The sequence below is a fragment of the Ranitomeya variabilis genome, chromosome 6, assembly GCF_051348905.1.
Source record: "Ranitomeya variabilis isolate aRanVar5 chromosome 6, aRanVar5.hap1, whole genome shotgun sequence".
Classification (NCBI taxonomy): domain Eukaryota; kingdom Metazoa; phylum Chordata; class Amphibia; order Anura; family Dendrobatidae; genus Ranitomeya; species Ranitomeya variabilis.
The window spans coordinates 407,076,135-407,088,382 of NC_135237.1; the positions used below are offsets into that span (position 1 = coordinate 407,076,135).

The 12,248-nt window shown below is 44.4% G+C and overlaps 1 protein-coding gene across 3 annotated transcripts in view; it reads right to left on the reverse strand.

Moving 5' to 3' along the window:
- RALBP1 (ralA binding protein 1) overlaps nucleotides 1–12,248 on the reverse strand; it is a 69,785-nt gene that overhangs the window by 10,509 nt on the left and 47,028 nt on the right. For all 3 annotated transcript variants that reach the window (XM_077270205.1, XM_077270207.1, XM_077270206.1), the window contains exons 6-9: nucleotides 7,374–7,505; nucleotides 5,607–5,717; nucleotides 1,886–2,007; nucleotides 1,020–1,143 (exon numbers count right to left, since the gene is read on the reverse strand). In XM_077270205.1, the coding sequence (XP_077126320.1) occupies nucleotides 1,020–1,143; nucleotides 1,886–2,007; nucleotides 5,607–5,717; nucleotides 7,374–7,505 (489 nt within the window). The remainder of the gene's footprint in view (nucleotides 1–1,019; nucleotides 1,144–1,885; nucleotides 2,008–5,606; nucleotides 5,718–7,373; nucleotides 7,506–12,248) is intronic.

Sequence of the window (12,248 nt, forward strand, 5' to 3'; positions counted from 1 at the left end):
ATAGAACCTATCACAGCGATGAAAATGTACCTGGAACAAATCTGCCAGCCAACTCGGCAGGCGCACTACGCATGCGCCCGCCATTTTGGAAGATGGCGGCGCCCATGGAGCAGACGGACGGGCACCTGGAGGGACATCGGAGGTCGGTAAGTATGAAGGGGAGGGGGGGAATCGGACAGCGGGGGGGAGATCGGACTGCAGGGGGAGCGGAAAGGAGGACAGGGGGAGCAGAGGACAGCAGATGACAGGACGGTGGGGAGGAGATCGGTGGCGGGGGGCAGATCGCGATCTCCAGCCATGGCTGATGCTATTGCAGCATCGGCCATGGCTGGATTGTAATATTTCTCCAATTTTCATTGGTGAAATATTACTATCGCTATGACTGAAAGTGAAACGTCACTTTCAACAGTCAATCAGAGCGACCTTAGCCACAGGGGGGCGAAGCCACCCCCCCTAGGCTCAAGTACCACTCCCCCTGTCCCTGCAGCTTGGGTGAAATTACAGTTAACCCTTTCACCCGGCCTGCAGGAGCGCGATCCGACCATGACGCATATGCTGTGTCACAGGTCGGATTGGCACAGGTTTTCATGACACATACGCTGCGTCAAAGGTCGGGAAGGGGTTAAAGGAAATCTGTCAGCAGGTTTTTGCTATATATTCTGAGAGCAGCATAACATATGGCAAGAAAACGCATTCCAGAGATGTGTCACTTGCTTGGCGTAGTTTTAATAGAATACCTGTTTTGTCTACCGTGCATGGTCAGCATGTTGCCAATCAGTGGTGGGGGCTGGGTTACACAGATTAGCCCGACTGCTGGTCATGTGAGCTGTAGGCCTGGAAACTTTCATCTCCTGCTGATAAAACACCGTTTGTATTGAAAATACAACACAGTCTAATAAGTGACATATCCCTGGAATCAGGGTCTTGTGCCCAATATTATGCTACTCTGAGATTAAATAGCAAAAACCCTTTAAGTACATGACCATTGATAGTCTAGATCCAGATAAAAGAGGACTTACCTCCAACTCTTCATTCTGCCGCTGGAGATCCTCCAGAATAATCTGTAACTCTTCTTCATCCTCACTTTCGCTCTCACTCTCTGATGAATACTCCTCGGTCTCACTACGGCCATGTTGTTGCCGACTACAATGAGAAAAGTCAGATTTGAAAAGTGCAAAAGACCAAACATTCAGTAACCTGAAATTAGATTCCTATACTGGAGTGAAAAAGCATTACACCTACAATAAAAACAGTAATCTGTAAAATAAAACCATAAACCGGTATGCTGGTAAACATGGACTTGTAAGTTTAGATTTCACATATTTCCTCCTTAAATGTGTACAAAGTTACTACTGAACAATGCAGTAAACCTGTTGCAAGCCTGACATTGCTGATATAAAATGCGGCATGAATATGAAATAATCGAATCTATGATGCGGGTAGTGTGTAATAGTAGAAGAATCTACACTTTTTAGACCAAAATGGTTCCATGCGAATGAGTAGTGGGATTTCATAAGCTCAGTGCGCACTACTTCCATTTCCATCTAGTAAAACAACACTGATGCTACAGCTCGCAGACTAGAAGATAAAGAGTGACATGATCTTGGTAACATGACAGAAAAACCTTTATAAACCCCTAGTAAGGGGTTGTCTTATGTTTGAACATGGGTATAATTGCAACGTGCCTGTAAAAACAGGCAACTTTGCAAATTACTTCATATTAGAAGCTGTGTGCGCCAGAAGTACGTGGTAACTTCTACCTGTCAATCTTCAGGAATGCTCAGCACTTAACGAGCAAGAAGCTGGGGGACGGGAGCGGTGCGCTCATGAAGCCGTATCTAGAGACCAGCCCCTTTAATGGCTTTGAGTGTATAATGACCCCCACCTTTGTATCTCTGATATTTCAGCTCGAAGACGATCGATTTCTTCCTTCTCTGTAGCAATTTGTCTTCGTAAAAATTGCTCCATTGCTACAAGCTCTTCTTGCTCCGTGAGGATCTCATTTTCCTAACAGGATAAACATCCGTTAGTGAGGAAGTATGCTCTGAACAATGTGAAGAATACGAGTGGTGGCAAAGTGTGCAGCCATGGGCACCGGAGGCTCCGTCACAGATTCGGACACAACGCTAGACAAAGTAGTTCAGCATGTTGAGCTATTGTGTCTGGTAAAATGCCCAACAACGTGATGGAAAGCCGAAGGACCCATTATATGAAAAGGCAGGGGCGGGCTGGGCCAGGTGGCAAAGATGCAAATGCCCCCCGGGCCGCTCCCCCAGCAGCTGCTCAGGGCCAGCCGCCTGGTGGTGGCTGTACAGCCGCACATCAAATTGTGCACGGAAGTGTGCGCTGCACTGTGACGTGGCCACTGTATTACCTGTACACTGACACTATACACTGTATACTATATACAGAGCTCCTGTGAATAATGTCACTGGCAGTGGTGATCACTATTACCTGTACACTGGCACTTTTTACAGAGCTCCTGTGTATAATGTCACTGGTGATCCCTGTATTACCTGTACACTGACACTATATACAGAGCTCCTGTGTATAATGTCACCAGTGATCACTGTATTACCTGTACACTGACAGTAAATACAGAGTTCCTGTATACAGTAGCACTTAGTATTGTGGGGTTTTTTTTAAATTAATGATCAGTATTGTAGTATTTGTTCCTTGTTATGTGGTATTATTGGTCATCATGTGGTGGTAATATGTGGTCTGGACATGGTGCGTTGGTATTTGTTTAGTGATGAGTGTTTATACTCGTTACTCGAGATTTCCCAAGCACGCTCGGGTGTCCTCCGAGTATTTTTTAGTGCTCGGAGATTTAGTTGTCAGCGCCGCAGCTGAATCATTTACATCTGTTAGCCAGCATAAGTACATGTAGGAATTCCCTAGCAACCAGGCAACCCCCCACATGTACTTATGCTGGCTAACAGATGTAAATCATTCAGCTGCGGCGCTGAAAACAATCTCCGAGCACTAAAAAATACTCGGAGGACACCCGAGCGTGCTCGGGAAATCTTGAGGAACGAGTATATTCGCTCATCACTATATTTGTTCCTTTTAAGTGGTATTATTCAGTCACTATGTGGTGGTAATATGTGGTCTGGTCATGGTGTGGCGGTATTTGTTTCTTGTATGTGTAATCTCGGTTCTGCTCCAGTTTCTATGTAGCAGGCTTGGTTCCATGTAGTAGACTTAAGCTCGGTTCTGTTCGCTTATCTCTGTAATAAGCTCTGTTCTGCTCCCATATCTCTGTAGTAAGCTCTGTTTTGCTCCCATATCTCTGTAGTAAGCTCTGTTTTGCTCCCATATCTCTGTAGTAAGCTCTGTTTTGCTCCCATATCTCTATAGTAAGCTCTGTTTTGCTCCCATATCTCTATAGTAAGCTCCGTTCTGCTCCCATATCTCTGCAGTAAGCTCTGTTTTGCTCCCATATCTCTGTAGTAAGCTCGGTCCTGCTCCCATATCTCTGTAGTAAGCTCGGTTCTGCTCACTTATCTCTGCAGTAAGTTCCGCTCTGCTCCCATATGTCTGTAGTAAGCTCGGTTCTGCTCCCATATCTCTGTAGTAAGCTCGGTTCTGCTCCCATATCTCTGTAGTAAGCTCGGTCCTGCTCCCTTATCTCTGTAGTGAGCTCTGTTTTGCTCCCATATCTCTGTAGTAAGCTCCGTTCTGCTCCCATATTTCTGTAGTAAGCTATGTTTTGCTCCCTTATCTCTGTAGTAAGCTCTGTTCTGCTCCCATATCGCTGCAGTAAGCTCTGTTCTGCTCCCATATCTCTGTAGTAAGCTCTGTTTTGCTCCCATATTTCTGTAGTAAGCTCTGTTCTGCTCCCATATCTCTGGAGTAAGCTCGGTTCTGCTACCATATCTCTGCAGTAAGCTCCGTTCTGCTCCCATATCTCCAGAGTAAGCTTGGTTCTGCTCCCATATCTCCGGAGTAAGCTTGGTTCTGCTACCATATCTATGCAGCAAGCTCCATTCTGTTCCCATATCTATGAACCAGCCTGTTTTTAAAGCCTGTTATCTCTGCTACTTTTATGCAGTGGCCAGAGATTATTAGGGAAAAGGAGGGCCACTGCAACTGAAGGGCCACTGCCTTGCGATTGCCCCCCAGGCTGAAAAATGCCAGCCAGCCCCTGTGAAAAGTGGTTCGAGGGCACTGCCGAGCTCTGCCATCTGACAGTCCATGCACTGCCGTTATTTTTTTCATTTATTTATTTATTTAATCATAAAAATAAAGAAGAAAATCAAAAAAGTCAGCTGTGTTAGTATATAATGCTATAGTACAACATGTATCTAGGTAGTCTCTTCACAGTATTGGAACACTGGCTGCCCAAATAAGACTGACCAGGTTCATATGGGTGCCTACAATTCTCCAGAAAATCAGACCTAGAATCCACAAGGAAATCAGCACCAAACAATTCCCAATTGTATAAGGGGTTTTGTTACTTTAAATCCATTGTAGAGAAGTGCGGAGCTGAATAAAAAGTCTGAATACGTTCTGTTGCTTCCCTGCTAATGGCTGCCTGATCCTCCTTCGGTCTGTGTGTCCATTAGAGCAGCGATGACATGGGTGACACCAACAGTAATTTGTCTTATTTACAATATGTCCTCACTGTTGGTCAGGATACTTGAACCCACAGCTACACATTTTGCTGTGGATCTGGTGTATAATCCACATCAAGAATGGTCATGCATTATTGAGCAGAAATAGTCAGCAGTGTGTGGTTTTATCAAACCTCATCCACTTTGCTGCTGGTGTATTCAGCAGATTTTCCTTCCAAAATCTAGCACTAAAATCTGCAGCTATTCTGTTACAGATGAAGATATTAGGTAACCGCTGCATTTATAAAATTCTACAACAGGTTATCGTTAAATCTTCATAGTTAGGCTGGAAAGCGGTTGTCCAGTGAAAACAAATCACAGCTACTTTAATTCCACTTGTGAAGTAATCAACATTGTAAGATGAAGCCTGTTTACATACTATGGGGTCAGTTCACCAAGACTGGCATAGCACAAGCTTAGGTTACGCCATTCCTGCTGGGGTACAAGGCGCCAAACTCATTACAGTGGCGAATGCCACTTAATGAATGCAGCACATCTTTAGACTGGTTTTGCCAAAAATACTACTAGGAGCATATCTGGCATACAAATTGCTGGCACTTTTGATGAATTGGACAGGCAGGTGGGCCTTGCCCTATCTCCTCACCAACTTCACTCATTTTAGCAGTGCGGATTCAAAACGGAAAAAGTGGCAATTGTTTGGTGGAACTCCATGTTGCACAAAAATTCTGAAACCTTTCAAAGTTTTTACTACATTTCTGGTCATTAATCCCACATTTTCAGTAGAGACCTAAGGAGACATAATACCTAATAATGCACCATGCTTCATCTAGTGTTACCTGGTAATCAACCACACACATTTCTGCATTTTCACTATATGATTTGAGGTGATTTAAAACTAGTTTCTATGAAATAGTCCAGCGTAGTGTGTTCTCCCAAGCATTTTACCTGACCCTTGACAATGCGGTCAGGTGGCGGTCTATGGCCTATACCTATGTGTAGTTAATCCTCACAGACACGCGATGCACTTACCTGTGCAAGCAGTATATTAAGAACCTCTTCTTCATTTTCTGTCATCTCCTCTTTAGAAACATCTTCCTTTGAAAGACTAGCAATTTCTTGGGCGATCTTGGTTTCACAGTCCTATGAAAAGTACTCGAGATAAAATTACTTTGCCAATTGTTCATTTTCCATAAGATGAATATCACACAAGCTCAGCAGTCACTAACAACGTAAAAGGCATCAGTGGGCAAGTTTAGAAAAGACTGCACATTGGCTAGAAATGAGCACTGGCAGCTGAGTGGCAAAACTGCTTAAAGGATAACAACTTTCTTGATGCTTTTCTCTTTAGGAGGCACTAAGGCTATGTGCACACGTTGCGGTTTTTACTGCGGAACCGCAGCGTTTCTGCAGCTGCGGGTCCGCAGCAGTTTCCATTGCGTTTACAGTTACATGTAAACCTATGGAAACCGCAATCCGCTGTGCACATGCTGCAGGAAAAACCGCGCAGAAACACAGCGGTTTACATTCCGCAGAATGTCACTTCTTTGTGCAGAATCGCGGCGATTCTGCACACATAGGAATGCATTGATCCGCTAACTTCCCGCATGGGGCTGTGCCCACGATGCGGGAAGTAAGCAGATCATGTGTGGATGGTACCCGGGGTGGAGGAGAGGAGACTCTCCTCCAGGCCCTGAGAACCATATTTGTGTAAAAAAAAAAAAGAATTAAAATAAAAAATGATATACTCACCTCTTAGCGCTGCACGCAGCCGTCCGGTCGCAGGGTTGCTGCGCGAGCAGGGCCTGCGATGACGTCGCGGTCACATGACCGTGACGTCACGAAGGTCCTTCTCGCACAGCATCTTTGGAACCGGACCGCCGCGTGCAACGCCAAGGAGATCGGGACGTCAAATGGTGAGTATATAACCATTTTTTAATTATTTTTAACATTACTATTGATGCTGCATATGCAGCACCAATAGTAGGAGTAAACCCGCAGCGGAAACCGTAAGACAAACCGCGATAAATCTGCAGGGATAACCGCAGTGGTTTTGCCCTGCAGATTTATCAAATCCGCTGCGGGAGAAGCCTTACTGCCTGCAGATCAGTGAGAGCCATGGCCTGCGCACTAAGAGCAGAGTAGAGTTTCAGTAGAAAGCATAGGCTAGGAAACCTCAGACAGGAGCTGTAGGCTCCTGTCTGCAGCGCTACACACAGTTCAAGGATCTACTGAGCTGTTGGCGGGGGGAGGGGTCTTAGGACCTGGCACCCCCATTGATGTGCAGGTAATTAAAATGCCTGTTATATATGGTTAAAAAAAATCAAAAAACAAAGATTACTCTTTACAGCTTGCGATATACATGTTACAAAAATGTTCTCTATGCATTGTATTATTTTGAATCTATGCAAAAGCAGTAAAATTTTTCTGATCTTTTACATCATCCATTAGGTTAGTTATTAATCACAAAGTTATGCAATAAAACCCACAAATGTGGAAAGTGAAGATACATCGTGGATAACTTGGCAAGTATAAAGTCATGAGTCAGCTGCAGTACAGAAATGAATCACACTAGATAAAAGAGAAGAGATAAGAGCAGTGAAGAGGTGAACAGCATGTGAAATGTAGCAGCTGCGTTGGGCAGGGAGGACAGTCCAAGTCACATGACACCTATTCAGCACATTGGGTCTTCGCCAAGAACCATACAAGGGCGAGCCTTGTACCCTCTGTGCCATTATGCATGCCTGGTGATGAAAGGTTTAACAGAACAGACAGGCCGAGACTTAGAATACCACACACCTGCCTTTTAGCTTCTCGCAACTTCCTTTTAAGTGCAGTCAAAATTCTCTGCACCTCCCACAGTCGTTCTTCTTTAGACAGATCTTTTATCCCCGCCTGCAGGTCTCGATGCAAACAATTTAACAGGAATTCCTGCAAAAAAAAAGTTTTATAATAGTTAACACTGGTTAAAGAGATCTGTAGAGCCTTCTTTTAACCCCATTACCCCCCCAAGCTGGTTTGCACGTTAATGACCAGACCAATTTTTACAATTCTGACTACTTATGTGACCAGTTTATCTCTAAATTACCAATTGTGACTATTACCATTTCACTTATTTTTCTCATTTTTTTCTTTATTCATTTTTTTCCCCTTTTTTTCTTTTTTCATTGTTTCACTCTTTAATTAATTTTTTATACATATTCTACACAAAATATTGCCCATCTACAATACTAACAATTAATTTTGGGCAAACAATGTACTCCTATACCTTTATGCCTCTAGGTGCTTTATTTCTGTACTGGAATATACTGTATTATCATCTATCATTAATGTTATCACAGTGACAAATATGTTGCATATGTATAAATTAATTCATATTGCTTCTTCAACTGACATAGCTTCTTCAGTATTTTTGTAATATTAACATCTTTGACAAATTGGGTTTATTTATTATTTTTTGTATACTGTTTTGTTTTCATCCCAGGCTCCCAGTCTGAGGAAGGTCTGAGTTTAAGACTCAAACGTCATAAGATATTGGGATTTTCTATCCTTAATAAACTGATTGCACATACAACTATTTGAGTGCCAGATTTTTTTAATATCTTAGGTCACCATATGTAGATATAGCTCTAGAACACTTCAACGGATTCCACTAATTCTGATATGGTTTTTTAGTGACATATTTTACTTCATGTTAGTGGTAAAATTTCTTCAATATGACTTCCGTTTTTTTTTCATGAATAAACGCAAATTTGGAAAATTTTCAAACTTTTAATTCTAAGGCCCTTAAATCAGAGTTATGTCACCAAATAGTTAATACGTAACAATTCCCACATTTCCACTTTACATCAGCACAATTCTCACAAATTTTTTTTAGGGACCAAATTACATTTGAAGTGACTTTGGGGGGGCCTGTATAGCAGAAAACACCCAAAGGTGACATTCTAAAAACTGTACCCCTCAAGGTGCTCAAAACCAAATTAAGAAGTTTATTAACCTGTCAGGTGCTTCACAAGAGCTGAAGCAATGTGGAAGGAAAAAAAAAAAAAAAACATTTAACTTTGTTTCACAAAAAAATTATTTTAGACTCAAAAATTTGCTGTGCAATTTTTCCTGAGTACGCCAATATCCCATATGTGGGTGAAAACTACTGTTTGGGCTCACGGCAGGGCACTCCTCAAGATGCTCAAAACCATATTCAAGAAGTTTATTAACCCTTTTTGGAATGTGAAAAAAATGAACATTTAACTTTCACAAAAATTTTACTTTAGAAGCAACACTTTTTTATTCTCACAAGGATGATAACAGGAAAAAATGGACCCTAAAATTTGTTATGCAAGTTTTCCTGAGTATGCTGATACCTCATATGTAGCAGTATACTATAGGAAGTGTGGATTAAATCTGCGCTGCCTTAATAATGACGAGGTTTCAGTTGGACCAACTGAAACCTCATCATTATTACGGCAGCGCACACTTCCTATAGTATACTGCTTCACATGGTCGGTGACCGGCTTGTGGATCTGCGGCAGCCGAAATCTTTACATGCCTGCTTTCAGCTTCACCAGGTGAGTGATTTTCTTGGTGATTCCTCCATTCTTTTGTGAGATAAGACCCTATTTGTGCTTTGTGTCTCCCTTTTTCCCTTCAAATATTGATACCTCATATGTGGGAGAAAACTATTGTTTAAGCACACAGCAGAGCTCGCAAGGAAAGGAGCGTCATTTGACTTTTTGAATGTAAAATTTGCTGGAATCAGAGGACGACATGTCCCGTTTGGAGAGCACCCCTGATGAGCCTAAACAGTGGAAACCCCCACAACTGACCCCACTTTGGAAACTAGACCCCTCAGGGAATTTATTTAGATGTGTGGTGAGCACCTTGAACCCTCAGGTGGTTCACAGGAAAAGTTTATAAAGTTGCTGGATGCATCTTCTTCCGGGAAGAAAATGGGGGCGTATGTGCAGTACACGCCCACCGAGATCACCCGGCAACAATGGGACATTTTTCCTATTGGTTCATTTTGATCACAGTGATAGGGTCTATCACAGTGATCAAAATAAAAAAAAAAAATTGTAACTCAGACCCCCCCCCCCCTTTATCACCCCCTTAGTTAGGTAAAAATAAAATTAAAAAAAATATTTCCATTTTTCCATTAGGGTTAGGGTTGAGCTAAAGTTAGTGTTGTGGTTATGGTTGGAATTACGGTTAGGGTTGGAGTTAGAATTAGGGGGGGTTCCAGTGTTTAGGAACATCAGGGGGTCTCCAGACACGACATGGCGCCCACCATTGATTCCAGCCAATTTTGTGTTCTAAAAGTCAAACGGTGCTCCCTCCCTTCTGAGCACTGCCATGAGCCCAAACAGTGGCTTTCCCCCACATACGGGGTATTGGTGTGCTCAGGAGAAATTGCTCAACAAATTTTGTGGTCCATTTTCTCCTGATACCCTTGAGAAAATAAAAAAAATTGCTTCCAAGGTAAATTTTTTGTGAAAAAAGTAAAATGTTTATTTTTTTCCCTTCCACATTGCTTTAGTTCTCGTGAAGCATCTGAAGGGTTAATAAACTTCTTGAAAGTGGTTTTGCGCACCTTGAGGGGTGCAGTTTTTAGAATGGTGTCACTTTAGGGTATTTTGTGTCATATATTGACCCCCCAAACTCACTTCAAATTGAGGTCGTCCTTAAAAAAAAAAAAAAAAAAAAGAGGGATTTTTGGTTCTTACCGTAAAATCTCTTTCTTGGAGCCTTCATTGGGGGACACAGGTAACCATGGGTGTATGCTGCTGTCACTAGGAGGCTGACACTATGCAAATAAAGAAGAAGTAACTCCTCCCTGGCAGTATACACCCTCCGACAGGCACCAGGCAACTCAGTTGGTGCAAAAAGCAGTAGTAGGAACAGGTAATATAAAACTCAACCCATGTACCAACCCACAACAACGGCACGTTAGCTAACACTGTACAACTTCAAGGGAGGGTGCTGTGTCCCCCAATGAAGGCTCCAAGAAAGATTTTACGGTAAGAACCAAAAATTCCTTCTTTCTTTCTCGCTTCATTGGGGGACACAGGTAACCATGGGACGTCCAAAAGCAGTCCCTAGGGCGGGTATTGCAGAAAAAGAGGAGTTAGGTCGGCCGGTGAGAAACCACCGCATGCAGTATCCTCCTACCCAGGCTCGCGTCCGCGGAAGCCTGAGTATGCACCCCGTAGAATTTAACAAAGGTGTGCATGGATGACCACGTAGCGGCCTTGCAAACCTGCGAGGCCGAAGCTTAGTGATGAACTGCCCAGGAAGCTCCCACAGCCCAGGTAGAGTGAGCCCTCACCCCCGAAAGGAGGCTGTTTGTCCTGGGCACGGTATGCCTCCAGAACCGCCGAACGGATCCAACGAGCAATCGTGGACTTGGAGGCGGGAAGTCCCTTTCGACGCCCATCCGAGAAGACGAACAGAGGATCGGCCTGACGAAAAGAGGCAGTTCTAGCGAGGTAAATACGGATAGCCCTGACCACATCCAACTTGTGAAGCGATTTCTCCAAGGGATGAACCGGGGAAGGGCAAAAGGAAGAGAGGATAATGTCCTCGTTGATGTGAAAGGATGAGACTACCTTCGGTAAGAAGGAAGGAACCGGATGAAGAACCACCTTGTCCTGATGCAGGACTAGAAAGGGAGAACGACAGGATAATACCGCCAGTTCTGACACCCCTCTGATGGAGGTGATGGCGACCAAAAAGGCTACCTTCCAGGATAGAAGCGAGAAGGAAACATCCTGAAGCGGTTCAAAGGGCGCCCACTGGAGGGCGTCTAAGACTAGGTTGAGATCCCAAGGCTCGACGGGAGAACGGTAAGGGGGAGCTATATGAGCAACCCCCTGGATGAAGGTCCTCACCTGAGGTAGGGAAGCTAGGTCTCTTTGAAAAAGAATGGATAGAGCGGAAATCTGACCCTTCAAGGTGCTAAGGGAAAGACCCGAATCTAGGCCCGTTTGAAGGAAGCCGAGAAGGGAAGGAAGGGAAAAGGTGATAGGAAACAGATTGTTGTCCTGACACCACCGGAAAAAGGCCTTCCAACACCTGTGGTAAATACGCGAGGAAGCCGGTTTCCTCGCCCTTATCATAGTCTGGATGACGCTATGCGAAAAACCCGCGTTCTTCAGGACCGCGGCCTCAACGGCTATACTGTTAAATTCAGAGACCGAGAATTCGGGTGGGAGAGGGGCCCCTGCGAAAGAAGGTCCGGAAGATCCGAAAGCCTCCACGGAACGTCCGATAGCATGTTCACCAGTTCCGCGTACCAGGCCCTGCGAGGCCAATCTGGCGCTACCAAGAGGACGGGGATCCCTTCTGTCTTGATCTTTTTTACTACCCTTGGGATCAAGGGGAGAGGCGGGAACAGATAGGGCATCCGGAACTGGGCCCATGAGATCACGAGAGCGTCGCATCCGACGGCCATCGGATCCCGAGATCTGGAGACGTACTGGGGAACCTTGTGGTTTGCCCGGGAGGCCATCAAGTCTACGTCTGGAACGCCCCACCGCTGGCAAATCTGGCTGAAGATTGCGGGAAGAAGAGACCACTCGCCCGCAACGATGCCCTGGTGACTTAGAAAGTCGGCCTCCCAGTTGTCCACCCCTGGAATGTGGACGACAGAGAGGGGACGTGATCCTCCGCCCATCTGAG